The sequence below is a fragment of the Bactrocera tryoni genome, chromosome 1 (genome assembly GCF_016617805.1).
Source record: "Bactrocera tryoni isolate S06 chromosome 1, CSIRO_BtryS06_freeze2, whole genome shotgun sequence".
NCBI lineage: Eukaryota > Metazoa > Arthropoda > Insecta > Diptera > Tephritidae > Bactrocera > Bactrocera tryoni.
This window is the reverse complement of record NC_052499.1, coordinates 71,028,175-71,055,599: the sequence shown is the minus strand read 5'-3', so window position 1 is coordinate 71,055,599 and position 27,425 is coordinate 71,028,175. Positions and strand designations below refer to the sequence as shown.

At 35.8% G+C, this 27,425-nt stretch overlaps 1 protein-coding gene across 1 annotated transcript in view; it reads left to right on the top strand.

Moving 5' to 3' along the window:
- The window catches only part of LOC120775625 (dynein heavy chain 10, axonemal), a 102,660-nt gene extending 75,462 nt beyond the window's left edge, over positions 1 to 27,198 (top strand). The window contains exons 48-58 of the mRNA XM_040105918.1: positions 547 to 618; positions 2,814 to 3,080; positions 5,220 to 5,421; positions 5,489 to 5,631; positions 5,730 to 5,888; positions 6,031 to 6,208; positions 6,317 to 6,448; positions 8,854 to 8,889; positions 19,298 to 19,509; positions 26,310 to 26,450; positions 27,025 to 27,198. Coding sequence (XP_039961852.1) covers positions 547 to 618; positions 2,814 to 3,080; positions 5,220 to 5,421; positions 5,489 to 5,631; positions 5,730 to 5,888; positions 6,031 to 6,208; positions 6,317 to 6,448; positions 8,854 to 8,889; positions 19,298 to 19,509; positions 26,310 to 26,450; positions 27,025 to 27,198 — 1,716 coding nt within the window. The remainder of the gene's footprint in view (positions 1 to 546; positions 619 to 2,813; positions 3,081 to 5,219; positions 5,422 to 5,488; positions 5,632 to 5,729; positions 5,889 to 6,030; positions 6,209 to 6,316; positions 6,449 to 8,853; positions 8,890 to 19,297; positions 19,510 to 26,309; positions 26,451 to 27,024) is intronic.
- The last annotated feature ends 227 nt before the right edge of the window (positions 27,199 to 27,425 follow it).

The window sequence follows — 27,425 nt, the reverse complement described above, 5'->3', positions numbered from 1 at the left end:
ATTTACTCAACTGAAACAACTGCAGACATTATAGTTTTCCAACTGAGGCGCCTTCTGATACCCTCTTTAAGCTAAAAGCCATATTTGAAATATTTAAATGTTGAAAATTTAGATATTTTATTGTTTTTAACGGCATTTTCTCATTTGCCATTGTTTCAAGCGACACCGAACTCTACAGTTTGAAAACTATAACCCCGTTAATGTATAAAATTTGAGATTACACCAACACTCAGTTCAACTACTCTTCTCAAAGCAAGTTTTTGATATGACACATAACCTTAAATAGTAAAAATTAATTCAAATGGTATTCACTCACAAGCAGAAATTATTTAATTTTATCTTCTACTTCACTTGAAATATCCGTTAATTGTAATCTATGATTTTGAATCTCAATCGTTTTTCTATCTCCACTTCTCTATGCGCACATTTGCTAACCGGAAATCACTTTCATCTTTGAAATCCACCTCAATTTCCTCTCAACTTATCTCATTCGCTTTCCATGCATTTTCGTAACTACATGAAAAACCAACAACAAACGATATTCAGTGGTTTGATTTGGAGAATCCGGAAGAAGTAGCGTGTCCGGGCGAGTACAACATTAAATGCAATGCATTCGAGGTAAGTACGCTGACCAACAGAATATGAAAGCATTTAGCACATACAGAAACCTATCAGTGACGGTTCAGGAAAGCAAATTCAGAAAAATATAAACTTTATTTAAAAGTGCAGATAAAATCATTTAATGTTGTATAAAATATAAAACTAAATTCGATTAAGTCAACTTTAAAGCAATATCTGCATAACCTTCAAATCATTTTCCGAACAACAGTGGTAAAACAATAACAACACAAAGCTTTTTTAATTATATTTTGGCACGATACTTATATGTAGTCAATAGAAGTACTTGTATGTAGTTGAAAGGCATCCGACTCAACTTTTCAAATAGCATTCTCTAAAAAACACAAACCTTCCTTAATCTGGTGAACCTCGATGAAACCAAATACCTCTTATCACGTTCCTTAAAAACATTATATAATACAGAGTCTCTGTTATAATATTATGAAGATGATATATAAATCCACAACCGAAATCATATTCCTAAACAAAAAACCTTTTGTCGGAATTATTTAAATTCTGATTCTCGTAAAGTCAGAATTGGCTGGCCAGGAATATTATCGGATCATTGACACCAGACACACTTTTAACGCTCGCAAACCGAATCGCATGCAAAGAGATGGCCAGTGTCATCTTGAGACTCATTGCACGCAGGACATATATTAGATTTGTCATGATCTATTCTGAATTACTAGGAGTTTAACCACACACAGCATCCAGAAGGAAGCTGCGCAAGATCACTCTCGTTTCTCGCGGCAACACGAGCTCTTCGTTGGTAATGGGGGTGCTTTGACCCCAAGTACGCCATTCACTAAAAGGGAATCAATGGCATGTATTCAAACGAGTATATCTCCGACATTTCTCGCTTCCTCGCACGGAACGTAACACTCTTAAACCAACCAGACAACCCCCCACCCCCCTCCCCCCCTAAATTCACCTTATTTACAAACTGGACTAAGGTTTACATACTTGACTTTGATATTGCAGTCGATGCCGTCAAGATTCCGACTGTCAATAATCCTAAAATTTTAGGTGTGGCTTTTTACGGTATGTGCAAAAGTACAGAGTATAACACTATCCTCAAGCCGGCAATAGATGGGAAAGGGCAAAGAAACGTTGTTGGCAACTTACAAGGCCAGCCGGTCCTTAATTACTCCGCACCAATATGGTCGTCTGGATGCAGTGAAATGCCGACGAGGAAGCTCCAGACGTGTCAGAATACCGCACTCCGGACTACGACAGGATGCCTCTTGATGTGTCCTTTGAAACACCTATATAGTCAGGCCCGTATGCTTTTAGTTAAGAAGCATAATGACCTCTTCACCAATCTGTTTTTGCTTGGGGTCTTTCGCAGAAATTATCCTTGCGGTCCCCTGCTTGGATCGGAACCGCCTCCTGCTCTAGAGGTCATTCCTCAACTACGTCGACGACATCAAACAATACGTCGACCAAACTTCGGACGCAACTAACTTCCGACAAGCACTGACCGCTTTTCACAGTGGAGCCGTCTACACCTTCACCAACTCCCTTTTCGTGAATGGCGTACTTGGAGTCAAACACCTTTCGGTTAATGTTTTGATTTTCACTACCGTAAACGTCAATGTTGACCTGTAATATTTTTCTGTTTTCGAAACTGAATCTATTATTTTAATGTTAAAATATGTATTAAATATTGGCAAACTTTGTACGGAATCATTAAAAATTTATGTAAAAACCACCTGAACAGAGATGATAAAAATTCTCAAAAAATCTTTGCAATGTTAAAAAATACTAAATCGTAGCTTACTGTACAATTTGACCTTTGAAATTTCTCTTTAGCCACTTAATTACGCACAATGCTTCATAAACACATTATTATGATGAATATATGCGATTCGTAGCAATATAAAACTAGCTTTTTCATAAGTTATGAATTGCCGAAATCATTAACGAACTTTATCAACCATAAATTTGTTGCGCTAAACCTTGAACTCCTCATATTCAAAAAGCCACACTTTGCAAGTTCCTAAAATAGTGCGGCTGCAGTTCAGTTCATCTTTTACTCATTTTATATTCCAGCACACGTGCATATTTCATTACACACATTTCTTTGTTTTTTTTTTTTTTTGCACCACCGTTTTTTCTAATTTTCTTCAACTTCTCTTTCCATGGCACTGTGACTTCCCGTGTGCATGCCGTCGCCTTACTGACCTGCGTAGAAATTAATGTTCCTACGTTGTTTCCGTGTCGATCGAATTTTCCGTGCAATAAATGAATACATCGTGGACACCATGGATGAGTATTACATCACGCCGCCGGTGATTAGTTTCGCCAACATCTACGAGCAGACCAACTGCAATATGCCCGTGTGCTTTATACTCAGCGCCGGCTCGGACCCCACGAATGATTTGATGAAATTGGCAGACCTCGTTGGCGTTGGAATGGGCAATTTTTGTCACATCTCACTGGGACAGGGCCAAGAAAAGGTAAGTAGAGGCTATCAAATATTCGCCCGAATCTAAGCGCTCGTGCACACGTGCGAGTTCGTGTGTGTGTTAGCCATTGTTGCTGTAGTTATTTACGAGCATGTCCGGGCAATGAAGTAAACAACGACAGTGACGAAAATAACTCCGGCGTTATTGTATCAATGCTCATTGTTGCGCCCAACAATGGCGCTCAATCTCAGTGTCATGCCAATACCTTAAATTCTGAGGTGTGGACTTAAACCGACATAATACAGAAACATGCCACTTGACGAAATAAATACAACACATTGAGTGGGGCAGGAAATAATAATAAATAAAAAGACGGAAACTGAGCTCAGTGTAAGGAAGTGCCGAGGGAGGAATAAAATAAAAGTGTAGTTGGCATGAAATCATATAAAATTGTTGCTAAGTTGGCAGTTCGGTAAAAAAATATTGTTATTTTTACATTTGACCAAGCATAGTGTTTGGGGGTCGCATGTGCCCCATATATTGACCCACGAAATTAACTTTCTTTATTTCCGCAATTCTGTGTGACTTTGATAGCAAATAGTTGGCACAAGCACGTGTCCAATTAAATTTGTCGCTGGCACATAAACAACACATTATTTTAATGTCGTTACTTTAGTGATCCATATAACGGTAAAATATTGATATTGGCTTTCTTAGGAGAAGCTGATGTGTGTGCACACAGAACTTTAATTCGACAGTTCGAAGCACTTATTAGTTTTAATTTATGTCTGCTCTCCATTTGTCACGTACTCGCTTTATTTCTGGGAGAATTTAGCTTGACATCATGCTTAATATTTGAATTACATAAGTCCTCCCATACACGCACAAAACAGGTGCATCAGGTGACTACTAGGTAGATAGGTAGGCAGAGTGGCTGTCTGACGACGCACCTAAGCCTTTAGCAGGCCCATTGTGATAGCACTGGGACTAATGTTCCCTCACTCTATTTCCTGCTCTCTGAACCACCCCATGCTTCTGACGAGGCTCATCAGTGCAAAAAGTTTTATTCATTCAACCTCTAAAATGTCGTGCAAAAACCGTCGACAAATTGTTACGATTATTATCCTGTAAAGACTCAGCATTCGCATTGAAGACATTATCCTCTTCTTCTACCTTCAAGTAGCTTCTAGTCGATTAAATTTCTATAAGTAGACAGAGACTTGTAAATTCCCTGTTTTTCGAAGGCTAATTGTAGGGTGATGCCTGTTCTGGCTGTTTCATCTGATTCACAGTTACCAGGAATATCACTATGCAATAGAACTCATTGCAGGTTTATCGTGTAATAGGATGTTAGATCGACTAAGAGATCAAGGTATTCTTTTCATATTTTTGACGAAACCCTTGGAGATTTCAATGATTTTAAAATGACTTGGCTAATCGTATATATAAATATATTCCTTTTTGTTGTCCTGCAAAACTTTCGTTGGTTGCTGTGATCTACGCTTGGAAAACACGGCAGTGGTCTGATAAAAACAAGAGGATTTTGGTATCTAATTTTCTCCACTTCCAACTCGGTTATCGTCCAGCGTCCATGTTCACCTCGGCCCTTTTCCGTGGTATTGGGTAGAAGCGGGAACTAACTAAGAATTATATAATGCCCCTTATTACAGGCGACTAATTGATGGGGATTCCCTTAGTCCGAAAACTGACATCGCTGCCAGTTATTTACAGAACAAGTCTGTTGACAGTAAATATTCCAAGAGCTCCACTGATGCATATTGTAACTGCTCTTTGTATCTTTTTTATATACCTATTGTAGTATTGAACGTCGGGAAAATTTGATAGTACAAACAGTAAAAAATGTTATTCGTTTCCAACTTTCGGATGGATTTTGAAAGAGTTTCTCATGATACTTAATGAGCTTGCCAAATGCGGTCTCATGTGTAGAACCTTTTACACTTTCAGAAATTTTATATGAACTTGTAGGCCAAAATAAAACCCTCTTGCGATTCCTCCAGTCGCTTAAGCCATAACCTTTTCCTAGTGGATACAACAACAGTCAATTTGACATTGCCCCGAACTGCCGCTGTTACTTTTGATTTGATTGTCTTTTAACCCCAGCCAGCTGATACCGGGTTGTATTGAAACGAGCAATGAATAAAAATTTAATTTGACACTCTCGACTTGCAGAACGCCATGAACTTACTGGACAAATCTATACGTCAAGGCTTCTGGTTGATGCTACAAAATGGTCACTTACTCATCAGCTTTGTGCGTTCTTTGGAGAAGTATCTCGAAAAAATTGAAGCACCACATCCAGATTTTCGTTTGTGGATAACAACAGATCCTACGCCCACCTTCCCTATTGGTATACTACAAAAGTCATTGAAAGGTGATTCCACTCACTGATGTGTGGGTAACAAATATTTAGTAACTGCTTTTTTCAACCAAAATTCCAGTTGTTACGGAACCACCGAATGGTTTAAAGCTGAACTTGCGCTCCACATTCTTCAAAGTGCGTCAAGAGCGTTTAGAGGCATGCTCACACTCGGCATTCCGTCCACTAGTGTATGTCCTGGCCTTCTTCCATGCAGTCGTGCAGGTGAGTGTGCACAAGAATCAAATTATTTAGTACTGTTTTCGATATTAATAAAGGAATTTAAACTTTTTTTGTTTCTTCTAATTACACTTCCTTTTTAGGAGCGTCGTAAATACGATAAATTGGGTTGGAACATTTGCTATGACTTCAATGAGTCTGATTTTGATGTCTGTCTAGAAATTCTGACTACATATCTGAATAAAGTTGATGAAGAGACTGGTAAGGTGCCTTGGAATAGCTTGAAATATTTAATTGGTGAGGTAAGTTGATACGTATCATTCCCCAAGCTAACACTATAATAGTTTTCCTTCCCACAATTACCGTTATTTTTGCATTATTTCCCTTTTGCCATAAGCACAAATTGCAACTTCTCTTTCTATTCATTCCCACCTTAATATGTAGGTCATGTATGGTGGACGTGTTATCGATGACTTTGATCGACGCATCACGCGCATTTATATGGATGAATATATGGGCGATTTCCTCTTTGACACCTTCAATCCATTCCATTTCTATCACGATGAAAATGTCGACTATTGCATACCAGACGATGAGGTGGTGCTGAAGGAGGACTTCATAGGTAAGTCTAAGAGTGTGGCGCATAAAGCAGATAGCAGATAGCAATCAAATTATAGCACTCACATCCACATAGAAATATTCATATCTTTTTCTGTGCATATATTCGCAGCTCATATTGATAAGTTGCCGCTCGTCAACAAACCGGATGTGTTCGGTTTGCATCCAAATGCGGAAATTGGTTATTATACGCAGGCGACACGCGGCATCTGGAGTCATTTGATCGAATTGCAACCGCAGACAGGTGAGTCGTGTTGAAAAAAGTTTCTATTTTATTCGCTATCTTCGCTTTTTTGCACTTTTTCCCACTTTTTCATGCACAATGTTGGCACGGTTGCTTTTAAAGCAAATTTTTGCATGTAGACACTTTTCAGTTGAACGAGAGGTTAGCAATTCGGGTTTGTAATACCTCTTTATAACCCTAGTTGGGAAAAAAAGTAATTCGATGTTTTGCAGGGGCAATTTTTGGTTTTGTGGAGTCATTGCGTTTACAGTTATAAGGTTTGCCATCTAACCTTACAATTAATTGTAATTTCGTAAATAAACCATCTATTGGCATTGTTTTCAATCGAAATTACTTTTTTAAATATGTGTATAACTGTAATAGATAAAGTTGCATTACTATTTGATCGAATTTGTCTGTATTTTATCAAAAAGGACACTTAAGCTTCATGCCTTAGTAAAATGAAAAACATTTAAGGATATTCAAGATACGTAGTAGATTCCGTTATTTGTAATGCACTAGTGCTAGAATGAATTGACATTTAAAACAACTCCGAAAGATTAGTAAATACGCCATGTAAACAGAAATCGAGGACGGTACCAATGAGTTGATAAAAAAAATTATATTGGATGAGTTCCCGTGAATTTCGGGTACAACTAACCGGAACTTTTGCTTTTAACCATAAAAACCAAAGTTGTTTTAGAAGCAATGTAGCTTCTCATGTAGTACTGATATACTAAGACATTTCTTATTGTCAACAGACTAAGTAAAGGGTGATACATTTCGTGGTTTCCTACTATTTAAAGAAAAGCACAGAAACTTAAAATTTAATGGAGAATGTTTATTATCATTCGAAAGAACATTTTTTGGCATTTATTTTTTGAATATTATCTCTTCCAAATGTTGGCCGCGGCTACGCCTCAGATGGCCCATCTAGATGACATAAAATGGAATAAAAAGATCTGTATCTTGATTTTGATCGCTCAGATTTAATGACAGCCTTATGTTAAAGTGGTCCGGTCTGACGAAAACCTTTGTATATTGTAGAGATACTTTGAATTATAAACTGTGCTAAATTTTTTCACGATCCCTTGTCAAATAAAAAAGTTTTTTATACAAAAACTTGAGTTAGATCGGCCAATTTGTATGACAAATATGTGCACAGTGCAATCTGACCAAAAACTTGTAGCAAGGTCTTAGATAATAACCTGTAATTAATATCCTGAAGATACCTCCTCAAATGAAAAAGTTTTCCATACAAGTACTTGGTTTTGAAAGGTCAGTTTGCATGGTAGGTTTCATATCCATCAAGTGAAGATATTCTTAGGAAGAAAAGCCTGTATACAAAATTTCAGATCGATTTTTCAACAACTGAAGAGCTAGTTAGTGTATTTAAAAACAAGTGGACGGACATGCGGACATGGCTAGATCGCCTAAGCCCATCATTCTGATAATTTTTATATATTTTATATTGTCTCCAACATTTTCTACTATATTTTATTGTACAAACTTAGTGACAAACTTAATACATCCTGTTAGGGGTGCAATAATTCGATTGCATTTTATTTCAAACGAATATGATTACAAACGAAACCTACCACTGATATTAAGAAACTACTAAAATATTTCATTATTTAAAAAATACCGAAATTATAAAAATTTATATTTTTCCATCTCCTGAGGGTAACCATGACCATTAGCATGGCAGCAAATCCCAAACCATATAATATAATCCATTTGTTGCCACTCAATGTACAGCTTTTTACGAATTTGTGCACAAAGCAATTTTTCTACATACGCCAGCGGCTACTAGCTGCGCCACGCCACGCGCATTTTCGGTTTCATTTTGTTCGCCGGCATAGCAGCGAGTTTCATTTAATTCACAATTTAATTTAATTGAATTAATTAGTTGCGGTTTTACAATTAACTTTATTGCCTTTGTCGCAAATGCACAACTGCACATACACACACAAACACACAATAGCGACATGTGTAAATACAATACAAGCTCAATACATACATATGTAGTCACATATTATCCGCTAGTTAAATTTTATATACCCTTCTGCGCACACATACATACCCACATAGTCAAGTACCTAGTATGTAGTATTTTACTAATTATGCGATGGTCGGCCACACCGCTGTCGAAACCGAAACCGAACCAATTAAGCACTGCGTGGAAACTCTGCACACAGAAAATCGTTTGATTACTGCTCGATAATATTAAATGAATGTATTGCACAATAACTGTACACTGTACTAAATATATTGTATAAATCGCTATCTTTTTTGTATGCGACTGTGCATTTATTGTAATAACGGTAACTATTAAAATTTGCTATTTCATTTAATACTCGTGCTGTTTTATAATTTCCCTTCCTCCCCACGTTTTTTCCGATATCATTTTCATGCTGCTTTTGCAGTCACGGTGTGGATCTCGGATGCGGTGCGAGCGCTCGGTAACGTATCACTACAACTATATAAATATTTATAAGCAAAATGCCAAAAACTTGCATTTCTTTCATTGAAGTTAGTTGAAATCTATATTTTTGCACAAATTACTGCCTGATTTTTACATTTAAATATTTTAATTGCAAAATATAGCTTTTTCGTGGATTTCTCTTATCCTATTTCTGTTTTACATTTGCAGCAGATAATAAGAGTAAATGAAAGTTTATAGAATCAGAACAGAGTGCCAGGGAGTTAAAAGAAATAGCATGAAAATTTAAACCAAGAACGAAATGGTATAAGAAAAAGACATATTCAAATAAAAACGAGAAAAAACGTTAATTTCGGCTGCACCCTTCACATGTGCATTCTTTAGTAACTATGTGTCCAGTTTGAATGGAAGCTACATGTATGATATAGTAAAGCGATCTGAACAATTTTTTCGGAGATTATGTTATTACCTTAAGCAGTAATCGATGTCAAAATTCGTGAAGATACTACGTCAAATACGAAAGTTTTCCATTCAAGAACTTTTTTCCGATCGTTAGGTTTGTATGGCAGCTATATGCTATAGTTAACCGATCTGAACAATTTCTTCGGAGATTATATTGTTGCCCTAAAAAATAGCCTGTACCAATTTTTGTCAAGATACATTGTCAAATGTGAAAGTTTTCTATACAAGAACTTGATTCCGATCGTTCGGTTTGTATGGCAGCTATATGTTATAGTGGTCCGATATCGGCAGTTCCAACAAATGAGTAGCTTCTTGAAAAGCAAATAACGTTTACAAAATTTCAAAACGATATATTAAAAACTGAGGGACTAGTTTGTATATATACAGACAGACAAACGGACGGTCGGACAGACGGACAGACAGATAGACGGGCATGGCTAAATTGACTCAGCTCAACATATCGATCATTTATATATATAATTTATAGGGTCTCCGACGCTTCCTTCTGGGTGTTACAAACTCCGTCGCCAACTTAATATACTCCTAGCAAAAGTTGCGTAACTATTAATAAATTAAATAATCAACCAACAACATTCAAACAAATACGGTTTTCACTTGGTGCTATCGCCTCTGGCGTTTTTTAACCTGGGTCTTTAATTCAAACCCAAAAAAGTTAACGTCTGCAACGAAGTCTTAATACCCTCACAGGTTACTTAATAAGGAAAATGAATTTTTTATAAAGCTTTTTTATTACAATTTTGATCGCTCAGTTAATATGGCTATAGTTACCCGCTTTCAACTATATGGTCGAAGTCTATAAACTACGCCAAATGTCATGAAGACAATTTGTCGAATAAGAAAATTTTCCTTACACAGACTTGATTTTGATTGGTGAGTTTGTATGGCTACTATATCATATAGTGGTCCGATAATGGCAGTTCCGAACCAGTTTCCGAACCAGCTTCTTAGGGAGAAATATTACTATATTACAAAAATATATTTCAGATCGATAACTCTAAACCGAGGTGGTGTCCTTCTGAATGCTACAAACTTCGTGACAAAATTAAGACAACCTATTAGGAGTTTACAAATTTATTTGGTAAATAAATCTTCTGCGCAATATAAAAATTAATTATTGATTTTCAATTTCATAAGTATTTTCGTATAAAAGCTATATTTACTCAAATGGCCGATATTCATTAACCGTTCCCACGACAGTCTGGTAAATGTAACCTTAACAGACCGGGATTTCATCCGACCATGAGCTGTTTATTCGGCAATGTTTATAAAAATGTTTTATGTAAAGTTTTTAATCGCTGCTATCGGGAATAATTCAATATGCAGAGAGTTTGTGGATGAAATAAGCCACGTACCCTCACGCTTTATTTGAGAGAGAAGATTTCAAGTCGAAATAAAAAAGAATGGATGGAACAGGAGAATACTACTCGCCAACAGAACTTTCAACATCTACACGGACGGATCAAAAAAGTTTGAAGGAATGGGCGCCAGGATCTAATGCATGGCGTTTAATCCCAGACAAGCCTTCAAGCTTCGAAATTCTGCAATATCTTTCAGGCGTAAGTCTTTGCGGTTAGGAAAGTGTCCGAGATAGCTAACAACGCAGGAAACAACATATAAATGACAATATATTATATACTTCGATGCTCAAACTGCAATTAAGAAAATAATCTCTAATGGCATTATATCACAGAATGTCTTAAAAGCACAGAAGCAGTAGACTAGACAGTAGCGACTGCCGAAAAGCAACTATATCTACAAGTATATTGGGTTCCAGGTCAAAAATAACCCCAGAAAACAAAATAGCTGTTGTGATTGCTAAAATTCCCATCCGTCAAGCTATCGAATCAGTACAGGAAATACGGAAATCACTAAAAAAGATATACAATGAAAGGACTGCTCGAAAGGACTGCAGGACGGTTGTTGGTCTAATGATAGGTCACAACCTACTGGCATCACATGTGAGCAGGCATAAGTAACGACGATACATGCAGAGATTGCAGGGAAGTGGGCATTAAAGAGATGCTGGATATCACCTATCGTATTAGATATCTAGGAGCTTTGCAGTTCAAGTGGCTAGGCGAAGTAAAAAAATTAGATATCAATTCGCTTTAAAAGTTCTCAAAAGTCGAACGATCTCACATTGCTAAGGACTAGTGGGTCTATGTATTGCGTGGCCAGCATAACCTAACCTAACCTTTAACAACAATAAAAACAACCAATATTATATAAAAACAATGAGCTGTGACTTTTTTAACAATTTACTTTATATCTAAATTATTTTGTGACATACCTTCTGACAAAAAAGTATCCGGAAATTGTAAACAATACCCAAAATGTCTAACTATTCATCAATATTTATTTTGTCGCCTTCAAAGTAATCCAAACCAGTTGTAATACCTTATGCCAACGATTTTTCCAGTCCTCAAAACACTTTTCATAAGCACTTTTTAGGACGGTCTTCAGCTTCTTCAGCGAATTTTGTTTGATCTCTTCGATCGACTGAAAACTGGTTCCATTCTGATGATTGTTGACTTGTTTGCGTGTCAAACATATAAACTCATGTATCATCGATAGTTATACTAGAATTCATAAATAAGAGATCGCAATTCGCACGATTAAACATGTCCAAATAGACCTGTTCCGTATCTTTGTGAAAAAAATTCAGCTTTATCGGGACGAGTCAAGCAAGAACTCGTTTCATACCCATAATATGTATAAACCAAAATCATTCAACGGGCTCCCGAAAGATTTCGAGCTCACTTATTATCTCTCTAGTACTTGCCTGACGATTTTCAAGCCACATATTCTTAACTTTTTTAATATTTTCATCGGTTGAAGTGGTCGAAGGTCGTCCTACCAACTAAACAAAATACACTTTTTTGATATATCATTTACCCGGGGATTTTAATTACAATTTCCGGGTGCTTCTTTGTCACATACTAGTGTGTTATGCATAAACCCTGTTGCGATATCTGCAAACCTTTGTTAAATTTCAATATTATTTCAAAAGCTTTTACTCAAATTCCTGATACAAATACATACATATGTATATACATTGCTATCACGAGTACATTTCTTAAATTATTGTCCAATTGATATGCCACGTTTTTATTGGAAAAAATTGCATTGTCACTTAATTCAATTTATTACAGTTTGATTGAGTTATCTGGCAGCCTCCAACGAAATTGTGGTCACGACTCCGCATACGGGCGGAATTTAATAATATTTGAAATTCCATATTGCATAAAAAAGATGGCAAAAAGCTTAGCTAAAAAATGCGCACGCCCTACTGTCACCCTGCTGACTTGCCAGCAGTTTTTCAGGATTAAATGACGGATATATCACGGCAGTTGCTGAGGAAAAAAAAACAACGTTGCGTTACTGCGTAACTGTAAATGCAGAACAGAGAACTGTAATTGAAAAACACCTGAAATTGAATTGGTTGGTATGCAAATGAAGGCAATGTGTGAATATGCGTGAGCGGATGAAATATTCAAAAATAGCAGCTGTCAGTTAAAGCAAATAAAATAAAACGCCAGTGTGAATACGAAACGCCACAAATTGTTAGCAGATTTTTTTCTTATTACTTTTTCAAATCAAATTAGCTGCCAACAATAAAAGCAATTGTTTTTTATGCAAACGAAAATTGTATTGCCAAAATATAATTCCAATTTGCATTACGAATCTCAATTGTCCACCTTAATTGCTCTCGCATGTTGATTACAAAATCATAAAGTTTGCTTAATTCCATAATTGCGCATTCATGTGGCACACAACTAACCACATATGCCACATATACACACATATCTACATACATATGTATAAACTATACATCTGTGTATGTATGTTTTTTCTAAAATAGAATATTAAAATTTATTTGCAACTCCACCAGCCATGCCACCCGCTACTTCAATTTACACCTGCAACCAAAAGCCTGCGCACTTCACATTTGCAACCATAATTAGTTCGCTACAAAATGCGGATTAAAAGCAAATTACCAGGCATTAAAGTGTAAAATCGCAGCGTTGCCGGCCGTAGTGCAACGTAATCCCACCCAACTTCATGGTACTTTAGTGTTTTGGTGCATTTTGTATGTGTGAAAATTTAAACTGTTTAACCACAATGAAATGGTCATGGCAACGGCGGCTATGTGCAACGTGCAACCTGTAACCAGCGGTCATGCCGCAAAGCGTTGCGGCCACGTAAACACACATATGCACAAGCGCGGCAAATACAAATTTAAAAAGGCTCATCAAAATGCACTCTCTCTCTCTCTCTGGCGAATTGTATACAAGTGTGTACTCGAAATTTCTGCTAATTAGCTGTACTACAGTCACAAAGTGATCGATAGGAAATATTTGCAGTGATAATTGGAGGAAAGTTATCGAAAATGAACTACTTGCAAACTATTTACACTGCGACAGTCACTAAACTAATGCGAAATGGAGTTGAAGTTGTGGTAGTTACTAAACAAACTAAACGGTTTTGAAGAGAGTACCAATAACTCAATCGTTAGACTTCGCCTGGTCAGTTTCAATATCTCGAAAATTTTTATGAATTTTTTTAGTGTCAGACTACTGGGAATTTAACTGGAAACATATCAACTAATTTTTCAATAATTTGCCGATTCTATACACGAGGGTCACCTTTTATATTTCAGGATTAGAGAACAAAAATACAAATATTAATCATCGAAAATCGCTTTACTTTTTTTTTTTTAAATATTCTCCATTCAGATCTTTACACACGTGACTGTGTTGGAACCAATTGTCGAACTACTTTTGTCACTCTGATTGAGGCATCTCCAGAACATGTGTTCTATATGCATCAATTGCCTTTTTAGGTGCCGACAAACGTTGACCTCATAATTTATTTTTTTCGTAGGGGATTAAGAAGAAGTCAGGCGGTGCTAAGTAAGGACATCATGTATATAAGTTAGCACCCCATACATTCAAAAAGTATCATATGTCGCATTAATATCATATGATACAAAGTAATATAATATGACACCACTAAATCCATGAGAGCGCGACACGTGTAGTGGCAACCTGTGGGAAGCACAACGTCAGCGAAGTGCCAACCTGTGGGAAGCGCAGCGTCAGCAAACTCCATACCCGTTGCAGCGGTAAACTTAGGTTTAGAGTTAAGCGTAAATAATTGTAAAATTCAGTTCTTGTACAGAATACAATAAAGGAGCATATGTAGCTCCCAAATAAAGGGCATTGCTCCCAAAAAAGGAGTATAGCTCCCGAAAAACATTTTTTTTATTACAAGTAACTAAACGTTTTTTTAACTTATATACGAAGGCTAACTCATCAAATCGATGCAATGGGTGCTCAGAAATGCAGTTGTTTCAATTCATTTTGTGGAACTACATTTATCGTGATGAAGAGTGGATCTGTCTTCGGCGGTTGGTTTTCCTGATTTCGTGAAAGACAACTTTTAAAAAACAATTGTGTACTACTCATAATTTATTGATCTGCGTATTTCTAGTTATATGTTTACGACATGTTCAGTTTAAAAAAAAAAAAAACAGTTTTCCAAACAACTGGCCACCATTTGCTTTGATTGCTTGGAAGTGCTACGTGCGCGAACAATTTTTGTCGGAATCAACGTGAACTCCTGAAACAGGAATACATTCGACTGATGTTCACGCTAGGACTCATACGCGTAAATCCACGATTGATAATCTGACGCGATGTCATAGACGTGTTTCGAAGCACTACTATCGCATTTTTGAAAGATTTATCTCTACCAATTAATGTAAACGTTTTTTAGAGTGATAGACAAATTGAGTGAAAAGCAACGTGAACAAATTATTTTACAGTCAAATGTTCAGGCGATATTAAATGCATGCTGATCCCACAAATACCTATAGTTGTTTCAATCTCACTCACTTGCCCTCAGCATTAATAGTTTTCAGAAAAACAACTGATTTTCAACGAACTTCACGAAATACGTCTTAGAGTGATCTACGACCTCGATTGAATTCATCATATCATCGGTAAACGCTGCACCGCCAAAAATTGTGTTACTTTCATTGATACATTGTTGCTGGCATAATAGTGCTTGAATGTCAAAACGTTCTGAGTATGTATAAAAACAAAAATGTCGAACTAAACGATTAAGTTGCCAGCCATGAATAATGGTATTGGTCGGAGAACTTATGAGAGTTTTGATTTCTAAAATAATAACAGGTTGCCAATTTTTTTGTGTGAAAAATGTACACTTCAGAATGATTAACTGACAAGTATATCTTCAAAGATCGTATAAAAATTTCTTGTCGATCGGTCTAGCTTTTTCGGATAAATTTTCTTACCGAAAACAGAGTTTCGAGTTAAACTTGTTGAAAGGATTGGGTGTCAATTACTCTAAAACAAACCAGCCTTACAATGGCGCTCATATCTTCGAAACTATTTGCCGGTTTAACTTCAAATTCTTCCAGAATTTTCTGAAATATATGCACATATGTATTTACGTTTGTTGTACATATATGCAAAATATTAGATGGGCTTTTTCAAATAGACAACTGGATATAGACCCTTAAGTTAAAGGAAAAAGTGTAAAAATATATTACACCAAGAAATGTTGCAATGTTTATGATAAAAAATGTATTATTTCTTATTCTTTAAACTCAATTTTACTTATGAATATTCAGCTCCCGACATTTAGAATTGAGAATTATCCTTGAATTAAAGTTTTTTTCAATTCACTAGTAACGAAACGGAAGTGTATAGAACACTTTGTGGAATTATTGAATTTCTCATATAAGTGTTTTTACATATACCAAATAAACATAAGTTATAACTTTCATTTTATATATTCTTTGAAGGTCTTAAGAAAGTGTAACTTTAAAAGAAGCAGTCAATACTGGAAAACATGCTATCCATCTGTCACTCATATTTTCCCATTTCCTTTAGAGGTCTCTATAACAGAACTGATATTATTGCTGCTATTTATTGATATTCCAAAACCTTCAAAATGGTCAAAATCAAAATTCGTAAAATAAGAATACTAAAAATTAAGCATGAAGTTCAAATGGTGCGGTTATATCAGGTTCAAACTGACTGCGGGTCTCGATATAACTTCAAATAACGTATATGGTTGACAATAATTCCAAACAATTGCCAATTTTACGAAACTTTCTATTTGGTATATTTTTAAAGCGCTCATATAATCATTTGCAAACACAGCCATTAAACAAAGATTTTTTTTTAATATCCATATGTATATACTTTCGAAATGTATAATGTAATCGCTTACTGATTTCCAAAATAACTTTTAACAAAATATCGGCATCACTGGATACAGTGAAACACATAAATACGCAACCATGTGTTCCCAAATATATTTCGGAAATGGCAAACAATTGTCGTATGGACTGTCAAATTGCGGATATCAATTGTTCCTGCTGTTGTTACTATTAAAATTTTAGTAAAGTGAGAACTCGAAATTTTAATTACTTAGGTTTTCATATGCCTATGAGCAGAAGTCCATAACTAGACCAAGCCATCGCATCGAATTACAGCAACATTTTATATTGACAGCCAGACATGCAGACACAAACGTGAAACAAAAGCAACAAAAACGGAAATAAACACAAAATTGAATTGCAGAATTGATTTTTGCATTTCATAACATTATATAAATGTGCAACAGATCAGCGGCGAAAGTGTATCAATTTCACAGTGAGGAAAATGCATAATTTAATTTCATACTCATATACCTATACAGGTGTCATCGTAGGCGTATGAGTCCTGTCAAATTGACAGTTACATTTCATATTAGCAATTTAAATGATTTTTCAAAGTTTGTGTTTTTGTTTTTGGGTGAAAGCATGACCTAAACAGTAATACTTTTAATATTTTTTTATAATCAATTTCAAATTTGGAAGGTCACTTATTGCGAATTCAGAGAATGAATTTTTTAACAATTTTTTTTTTTTTTTAATTTCAAATAACCTCGATATCCACTGCATTTTTTAATTTATTCGCGCATAAAACCATAATTCGATTTACTTTGTTAGTTCTTTGGTCTTTTTGTTAGAACTTTTCATGTTTTAAGCTCGGCAATAAGCAGGGGAGTATAATATACGCATTGTGACAAAAAAAATTCCCGAAAATTGTAAATAAAATACAAAATATTTAATTATTCATCAATATTTTTTTTTTTGTCGCCTTCAAAGTAATCCGATTTTAAAGATTTTAAAAAGTAAACGATTTTTTTAGTCCTCGATACACTTATCATAAGCACATTTTGTGATGGCCTTCTGCTTCTTCAACGATTTTTGTTTCTTCTCTTTGATCGACTGAAAACGGGTTCCATGGAGCGGCAATTTCAGTTTGGGTGGGAAAAAGTTACATGGAGCCAAGTCTGGTGAATACAATGGTTTATCTATGGTATTCATTGCGTTTTTGGCCTTAAATTCGGTCACAATCGTGACATGACGCGATGGTGCATTATCATCGTGTAAAAATCACAGATTATTCTTCAATATTTCTGGCCGTTTTTGACGGATGCTCTCACCCTAACGCCTTATTACGGTCAAATATAACTCTATATTGATCGTTAGTCACTCCGGAGCAAACTGATGATCCACCAAACCACGAATATCGAAAAAACAATGTGCTTCACTTTGATTTTTGAGCGGTATACTTAACCGTTTAGAAAATATAAATAGTCGAACTTTGGTTATTTTAAGGCAACATTTTCTTTCTTATGAATTTTATAACTCAATGAAAAAAAAACATAATTTCAAGTTGAAAAAGTCATAGCTTTGTAGAAAAGTTACTGCTCTACAAAAAATTAACTCCATAGCAAATAAACCTACAAATTTAAAAGCATGATATTCTAATGCAAAACTTCCCGTTTTACATAAAGGCATTGCTTCAAAGGTTAAACGCTGTTAAATCTTTCCATCAAATGTACTCGTACTGTATTCGTACAGTACGCCATGGCGTATAAGTAACACAGAATGTATAAATCACATGTATGAATGCTCAGTGCATTTGATGTACCTTTAATTACATATAACTAGTAAAAGAATGTTTTTATGGAAAATTGTGTATGTTTTGTATTAGAACATTACTTTTTCAAAGTTGTTGATTGCTGGTACTTGCTGGAAACCAAAGTGATTTATGTAAGCACAATTTAAACTAAAAGTAAGAAGCTGATTTCCATCACATGCACATTTTTAGTGCAAAAACTGAAACTTAATTTACAAAAAAGCGGTCAACCTGTAAATAACGGACACCTCAATGTGTATATATTTATTATACATAAATCAATATTAATTTTTATCATTTCACCACCTCTATGTGCATTTATATTTCTTTATTATTGTTGTATGAAAATCAAAATCAGCTTTTCTCAGAAAAAATGTACACATTATTTACAATTCAAATCCAAATGGATGTGCATCGATTAAAGGATTAGAGAGAATGCACGGCAATATTAAATATGCACATAATATTAGTTAGCTATATTTAATATATTAAAAAGTTAATAACATGTAAAAGAGTATCGCAAGTTTTCCAAAAAAAAGTTTTGAATTTAACACTTTTTACCGACACACCACCCGCCGCCCTTAAAGCAATAAATAAAGAATTGATTTACAGTCCCATGAAATGGTTAGCGCGCAGAATCCATGTTTTGGAGATACCTCAATCAGAGTGCAAAAGTGTTTCGAAAATTTCTTAATGGTTGGATCTTAATCTCGAATTGACATTAACTGAAGCTTTAAGCCCCTAATTTCCAACACCGACTTCTATAAAATAACTTCAACAGCCTTCCATTGGATATAATTACCTATAAAATCCTTATTTCAAATTCTGTAAAGATTCTTTAATTAATTGTAAATTATTTATTTCACTCTTTTTAACTCTAAAACTACTACAATTACAACAACCCAAACTGGCAAAAATCGTGCGATATGCCACATGCAGGCGATGCAACTGGAGGCATTAGCCGCGACGACTTCATCGACAACGTCGCTTCTGGCATATTGGGTAAGCTGCCTGTGGCCTTCGAGGTGTGGCGGGTGAAGAAGCAAGTTCAAATGAATATCACACCGACAGGCGTGGTGTTGCTGCAAGAGTTGGAACGCTTCAATTTGCTCGTGATACGCATCAAGAAAACGCTCGAGTTGCTGCGCAAGGTGAGTTGCCACACAAAAACCACCATACTCGTACATATAAACAATATTTAAGAGCCAATTCGTTATATAATAAGTACAAAACTCTTATAAGTCAATTGACGTAGACGGCGCGCTTGATTTGTTCGGCGATTGCACAAGTGAGCGTGATTTAGAGGAAAAGTTCGCAAACGAAATGCGTTAAGTGCCATTAATTTTAACTCTGTCGTCAAGCGCCCCAAAAACAATATAACTCGTGTATCTAACCGTGTACTCATGTCTGTGTGTTTGTGGCATGGTAAGTGTAGGTGGAGCAACATACAAAATTGAAAAGCCATATAAGTAAAAGGAATGTTTTAATTAAACTTTTCAAATTAAACTCGAGTTGACACTGTGGAAGAAGTGGCTTCGTAAACGGTACGAAGCCAGCTAAGGAATAGAATTCAAATGAAACAGAATTAGAAAGAGAAAGAGGGCAGGAAACAAGAAACAATAATAATAATCCGAAGTGTTTTTGCTTAGAAATGTCGTTAGTGTGACAATGCAGCGGGAAGTTCACTGTCACAACTCCAGAACTAAGGAGAAGTGTCATTCAATCGCTTGCATATTTCAAAGCGGTAAATATAAATATTGTTTTGTGTTAGTAGTTTTGAACATGTCTAGACGGCGGTTTTAAAGAGAGAAATAACGATTATAAATTATAAATATTGGGTGGTCGAAAAAGTCCTTTCGTATTTTTAGTCAAACTTCAACTTTTTTATATTTATACTAACAAATAAATAAACATTTATTTACTGTTTTGGCCGACCATTTTTTGACATTTTTCCGTTAGAGACATTATTCCATCAGCGTAAATCGAAATTTCGCAATTTTCAGCGAACCATTGTGCTACGCGAACTGATACAGCATCGTCTCCGCAAACTTCTCAAATTTCCTTGGTGACTTGCGTGGCATCCTTCTTTTTATATACAAAAATTTTAAAATATAGCGAATTTCTTCATTATTTTCACTCATTTTTGAACAACTGTAACTTTTTTTCAACTTCCCCGATTTTAATTTTGCAACGACATATGTGACCTGGTCTACGGAAAGGGGGCTTAGGTGTCAAAAAAAAGGAGAACAATTAATGAGATAACGAGAAACTGACGATTATTTTTAATAGCTTTTCCCAGAAAACTAGTTTTCGCACGTTAGCTCCCTTTTCGTAGACCAGGTCATATATATTGAGAAAATACGAAAAGACTTTTTCGATTACCTAAAAATCTCACCGTTTTTTAAACAGAAGTACACTTTTGTCAACGCTTTCTCCAGTCCCTGGAACAATCTCCTCAATCGTGTGAAAATGGTGTTTGCGGAACGGTAGTAGTCCAAGTTTTCGGGAAAAATGTTGCGAAGAAAGAATGCAGTATGTCATGGTGCCTTTGAGCGATTTTGAAATCAATCGGAACTTGACGCGTTTGCAACACAAAACATTCTTCAAAATAGTTTAGGCTGAGACAGCTGATATTCCAAGACTATCAGCAAGATCTCTAATTGTCAATCGACGATTTAAAAGCACCAAATTTTTGACGTAGCCTTCGTCTGTGGAGATTGGTAGTTGTCCATAGCGCGGTTTGTCTTTAACGAGTTCTTGGCCTACTTTGAACTCGTTGAACCACTTATAAACGTTTTTTGTGCCATAATTTGATCATCAAATGTTTTCAGCAAAACATTCCCAACGGGTACAATAATATTCTTTCCGCAAAAAAAAACCAACCACAAACGCATGTTTGACAATTTTTAGAAAAATGACCTGCCTTCTTGATAATTTAGCCCGGGAAAATTCAAAATTCCCGGTACTCTTGTTGTAGTTGTACTAGTACTTGTAGTTTCATATTTTTTCGGGTTCTTTAAGGGTTGCTTATGTCTACAATTTTAGGGAATACACCAGAAATATCTATGAAAGCGAAATAATCTTCAAAATTTTAATTTATTTAATTCAGATATTTATAGGACTAGAAATGAATTAATTGATCCGCATCGCATCCTATTCGTTTTTGTAGCAATATTTACTCTTTTATTGGGTCTATAATATATTTGTTGGTATTCGACTAATCGACAAAACGGTTTAACCGGAATAATAAGATTAGGTTTTCAGTATTCGGATTCGTCTTTAAACTTACTTAATTATATACACCATATCACACTATAAATAGGAAGCCCATCAAAATAAATATTAATATCATAAACGTTAATTATTGAATTTTGACAATAATTTTATTTTTATTAATATTTTAATATTCTTAATCTAAAATTACAGTCAATTATTTCAAAATTTAAGTGTAAGCCTGATTTGACTTTTTTTATAGTAGAAGGAACCATCGAAAGGCGGAGTGCGGGACTTTAATCCGCTAAATCTATTCTACTCCACCTCCACTGGACTAAGTAATATTTCATGGAAGAGACGAAAACATTTAAATCTCCTCTATTGTACGGATTGACTGACGCCTAATCTGTTGTAGATGTCTCAATCTTATCATAATTAGAGCTGCCGTTTCGCTGACAGCTTTCCATTTTACGGAGGACTCGCATATAAGTGCAGGTCAAATTTTACCTCCAAGCGTGGTATTCAGCGTTTCCCTTATACTTGAAAACCGAGGGCAATGATTGAGTACCTGTTCAGAGTCTTCTATACACTCTGTACACGTCGGACAATAAGAACTAAATCTAACTTCTAAAGCAACCATAGCCACTGAGTAATTGAGTCAGGTGGAAATTCAGGTATCAATGTTGTCTATCTATCCACAAATGTATGTCCGGAATCAGTCTGTGGGTCCACCTTCCGTTGCATGACGTTCGCCACCGTTTCTGCCACATTTTTTTTTTATTCTCTCCTCTCTTTTTGCTGCTACGGCACCATACTGGCTAATACCGCAGCAGCGACGCTTAATAGGGTTCGGAAAACACTTATCACGCATATTGTTGAAAGCCTAATCACTGCGTTAATTAGTCTTTATGTCTAACGCCAGTATCCATATTGGAGCCGCAGACGGTATGACTGAATTTATTACCTTGCTATTAAAAATCGTCGGCTGGAATACACGCAACTTTTATTTGCAATCATTCTACATTTTATTTGCCTTAAATGTAGAATTTGTAGAGTTCCTAGAATTTGAGTCTTGAGTCCACTCTTCCACCAAGGTACTTCAACTGTGGCTATGAAATAATCTCAAATTTTAGTGGACGATTATGGCCTAATTTGACTAGCAACTAAATTTTGCAAGTAAGTATAGTGACTGATTACTGTCTTAGCTTACTTCAATCTCTAAAAACTAAAAAATCTTCAGTTATGATGTCGCGTAAATTATTGAAGAGAAATTGAAAAAGCATGTTTTTATCTTTAAGAACCGCCAGATATTAATACATTGTTAATTAAAAACTCTGAAACCTCAAGCAAAAAAATGAAGTAAGGCCTCAGCTTCAAAGGCCGCTTTATTATATACTTTTGCTTTATTTTCACTACATTTTTCTTGCGCCTTAACCATGTACCATCCTGTTGTAGCAATCAATTCATCAAGCCAAACACATAAAACATACAAATATTACAAATAAATTTCCTTTAAGAATGATCACAGTAACGATTTCGAAATATGGCAGTATTATATGTACATATATACACAGCATATTTACAAGTATACACGCGTACGAGTCCGTACATATATAAATAAAACGACAAATTGTTCAATAATTTTTCTTACTTTCCGCCCATTTCACTTATTTCGACGACAACACGGTCGCACAAGTCGCCCCCGCTGTCGCCGCGTGGAGTGTGGAAGAAGAGCATGTCGGTTTTAAGAAATTTATTATGCTTGCGATATGACAGCAGGCGATAACTCGCTGCTATGCTTTATTAATGTGTGTTTGAGTTTGTCAATGGGTGTGTGCGTGCGTTTATGTGCACATCTTGTATGCCACATGCCACATGTTACTACATTTATTCACCCTTTCCAAGAGTATGAATGAAACAAACAAGCAAAAAAAGATTAGCAAAAAATTGGCAACAGAAAAAAAATGTACGTCTACAAAAGAAAGAGCGTAGAGATAACGAGAACTAAGCGAAAAGAATCGATTTCCTGTTATTCACTATACTGCACCACCACCCACTCGATGTTGTTCATCATCAAAAGTACAGTGGCACCGCAAACAACCCACCGCACCACTGACAGATGGTTACGAATGTAAAATATTGAAAATTTCACACATTTCGACATATGCAACCACATGATGCTGTTGGTTGTGTTATTTTGTTTGTCGTATTTACGAGGAAATGCGTAAGAGACCAACAACTTGAGCCTCAAAAGTGGTCTGAGGAGTATTTAAAACTGTGAAGTTTTCGTAAAAGTGACAGGAATTTTCTCATAAAAACATTTTTGCATAAGTTTGCTTATTTACTGCTTTTCGGCAGACTCTTGTGCTGCTGTAGCTGTAGAGTATTGGCTTTCGCATTGATATTTGGTGCAATGACAGTGCGTATGAGTAATATTGCCTCAGTTGTACTTCATATTAGTTTGGTTGGCTGCCTTGATAACTGCTTGTTTTTTTTAAGGATTCGGTTTTTAATTACGCTTCAAAAGGAAAGAAAGCGCAATAAGAAATTTTGACCCATATGAGGCTTTCCGGGAAACCGCTTTTGTGTGAAACATGCTGATTTCATATATATTTTGAAGCATCTCCGTGCATATCCACTTGCAAAGAACATAAACGCTGTCCAAGTATAACAAGCAAACACATGTAGGTACAAATAAGTCCTTCCGAAGCTTTTTTTTTTGTCTCTCGTTGGTCAATGCGTGCATGCACTTCGCTCGGCTGTCGCTGCATATTTGGATTTTCAAGCGAATATTGCTCAAACAATAACACGATATGACATGTACACACAGTGCAAAACAATAAATGAATGCATATGTATATACACATATGTGTATACGTGTGTATGGTCTGTTCGCCATAAACGATCGGCAAATTGAATTTTCTAACACAAACAATGCATTCGCTGCTGTCAGTGACAAAATGTTTTTCGCCGACAACATAAAAGAATTGTGTATGCGGAGCAGCAATCAAAGTATGTATGTACATGTGTATGTATATATGCACTGCATAAGGACTTAGAAATAAGAAAAAACCGAAGCTATAATACCCTTCACAGATTTTTCATACAAAATTTGATCGGTCATTTGTATGGAACTACATATAAATCAAAATCCTACAGGTTGTGGTTTAAGATAGTCCCAATTCTTAAAAACGGCATGGAATAGGCGAATTGCGGTCTTCAGCAACATATACCGCTTGAAGCAATATTTCAATACTTCGAGCGGTTTTTGTCTTGTTGGCACTTGAACATTAAGTAACGAAAAAATACACTGAAAATTTTTAACAATTGGACGATTATAATGACCAGAAAATGGCAACAAATTTTCAACTGGAGAACGATTATTTTGATAATAAAATTGAATAATTTGTGAACATTGTTCATGCGTATATCACTTCATTATTAAATTGTAATTATCACTGAATACAATAAAAAAACTACAGCTCAAGGCATATTAAAAATGGCCGAAACGACACTTAAAAATCATATCATCCCTCTTTGAAAACTCCGCACTATAAGTTCATCAATTCTATGATTGCTTTTAAAACAAGTGAATCGATTGATAAGTTCAGAAATGCAAATTTATACAATCCTAAAGGTATGCTACAAAATCAGTTTCGATTATGTAGTGCCCCAACCCACAGTTTGACCACTGTTAACTGAACGCCCTTGATTTACAAACATATTAAGATTTGTGTAACTCACATTGGGGAAGTATATTTTTTTAGTTTTTTCAAAGTATTTTTCGTGATGGTTAATGTAATTTTACATGTATTGGAGCAACCCTTTTCTTGGAATGCTATGTGTCACGATGTCATAGACGTTTTTGGAAACACAGCTTTGGATTCTTTTAAAATTTCTCTCAACCAATCGATATGAATATTTTTTGAGCCATTGACAAATTGCATGAGATCCAACGTGAACAAACCTTTTTACCACTAATGCTGATATTTGTCTCAATCAGTTTGCGCATTACTTCTATTGTTTCCGGAACAACAACTGGTTTTGGGGTGATCTCCGAACTCGATTGAATTCAGCATAATGAAACTTCATCTCCAAAAACTTAATAAAGTACCTCGATGCACTGTTGCTGAGCTAATCCACGTCGAAAGTTGTAAACAATATTCACGCTTTAATTTCATGTTTTTGCCCAGATGAATATTTTAAGTTACTGTAAGCGCAAATAGCGGTTGTATGGCAAAACGTTCTTAGCACTGTGTTCCATTTCAAAAAAGTCTTTCAGTCAGATTTCGTTCACACAGAATATTCTATCTGACCAATGCAAAGTTAAACCTCAGTTTCAGTACTCCTTTAAACCCATAAAAAGTGATACTTGCAAACCAATTTTGTGGCAAAAATTTTAAATCGATATTTTTAACATTAAACAAATTGAGAACTGCAACGGAACCGCATTGCATGAAAAGAAAAATATTCCAGAAAACTTAATTACCTGAAACTTATAGTCTCACAAGCCACGAGGATACAATTTATGGAGCAATTTAATTTCATAGTCAAGCAAATGCATACAAACTTACACAGCAATAAGCAACGCACTGAATTTTTGCATTTCTCCTCTCTCTCAGACCATTCACATGCTAGTTGGCAATATTCGCTGAATATTTGAGTTGCGAAATAAAATTATTGAATGGCATATACTTTTATTATTTGTGAAAATCACATTTGCATACATATTTTATAGGCCATCGCCGGCGAAATCGGAATGGACAATGTCCTGGACAATATCGCTAACTCGCTGTTCAATGGACTGTTGCCAAACGATTGGCGCAAACTGGCGCCGGCCACATGCAAACAACTCGGCAGCTGGATGGAGCATTTGCAGGTGAGCCACGAACACATAACACTCTGCATACACACACGCACACACTCATATTCACATACATACATATGTTTATCAGCAAGCGCTTTTCATTTACGCTTTATACATAAATGTATATACTTAATATTTATTTTTTACTTTATTTATCCGCCTTTGCTTGAGGCAGCTGCAGCCGCTGAAACTAAACGGTGTTGTGCTGCTGATTCTTGCTGATAGACAGGTCGAGCGGCGAACAAACTGCATACAACATGGCTACAAATGCAAAGCCACCTTCGATTGGGAGTGTGTGTTTATGTGTGTTTATTTTCCTGTGCCATGACCACATCCGTTCGTTATTTTAACCGTTAACGCCGAAAACTGGCAACAGTTGCTCATTAATCATTAGTGTAATGGTAAATGGCTTTGCCATCAATATGCGGTCGGCCAAGCTCACCTATCAATCACAATCGCTCAGCACCGTTAAGTGGCTCAACGGCTTACGGGTTCAAAACAACACAGAACAGGCCAACGCTGTTCGTACCGATAGAGTTTATTAATAATTTCTTTACCTTCCGCTTCCATTTCTTTTCTTCTGCAGAACCGCTCTACACAGTTCAAGTACTGGGCCATGTCAGGTGAACCGTTAGTGATTTGGTTGTCTGGTCTACACATACCGCAGAGCTATCTAACCGCATTAGTACAGGTGAGTAATGGTGTGCTGAAAATCGACAAAAATGGCAATAAATTAGCGGAGCCTTTTGGTATGAGTTGAACAAACAATGTGTTAAAGAAAAAGGTGTAGAAATTCAAAAAAATCTTTAACGATGACTAATGCTTATTTAATATATTATATAATCGGCTAATCAGAGTGAAAATTGAAAATATGAAGATGATTTATAGCTCACGAAATTTTTTGTGAAATTTAAAAGAATTAAATGTATACCAAATCAATTATATCTCTCGCCCGAGGCTGTTGTTCAGTTTTCATTGGGGGTGTTT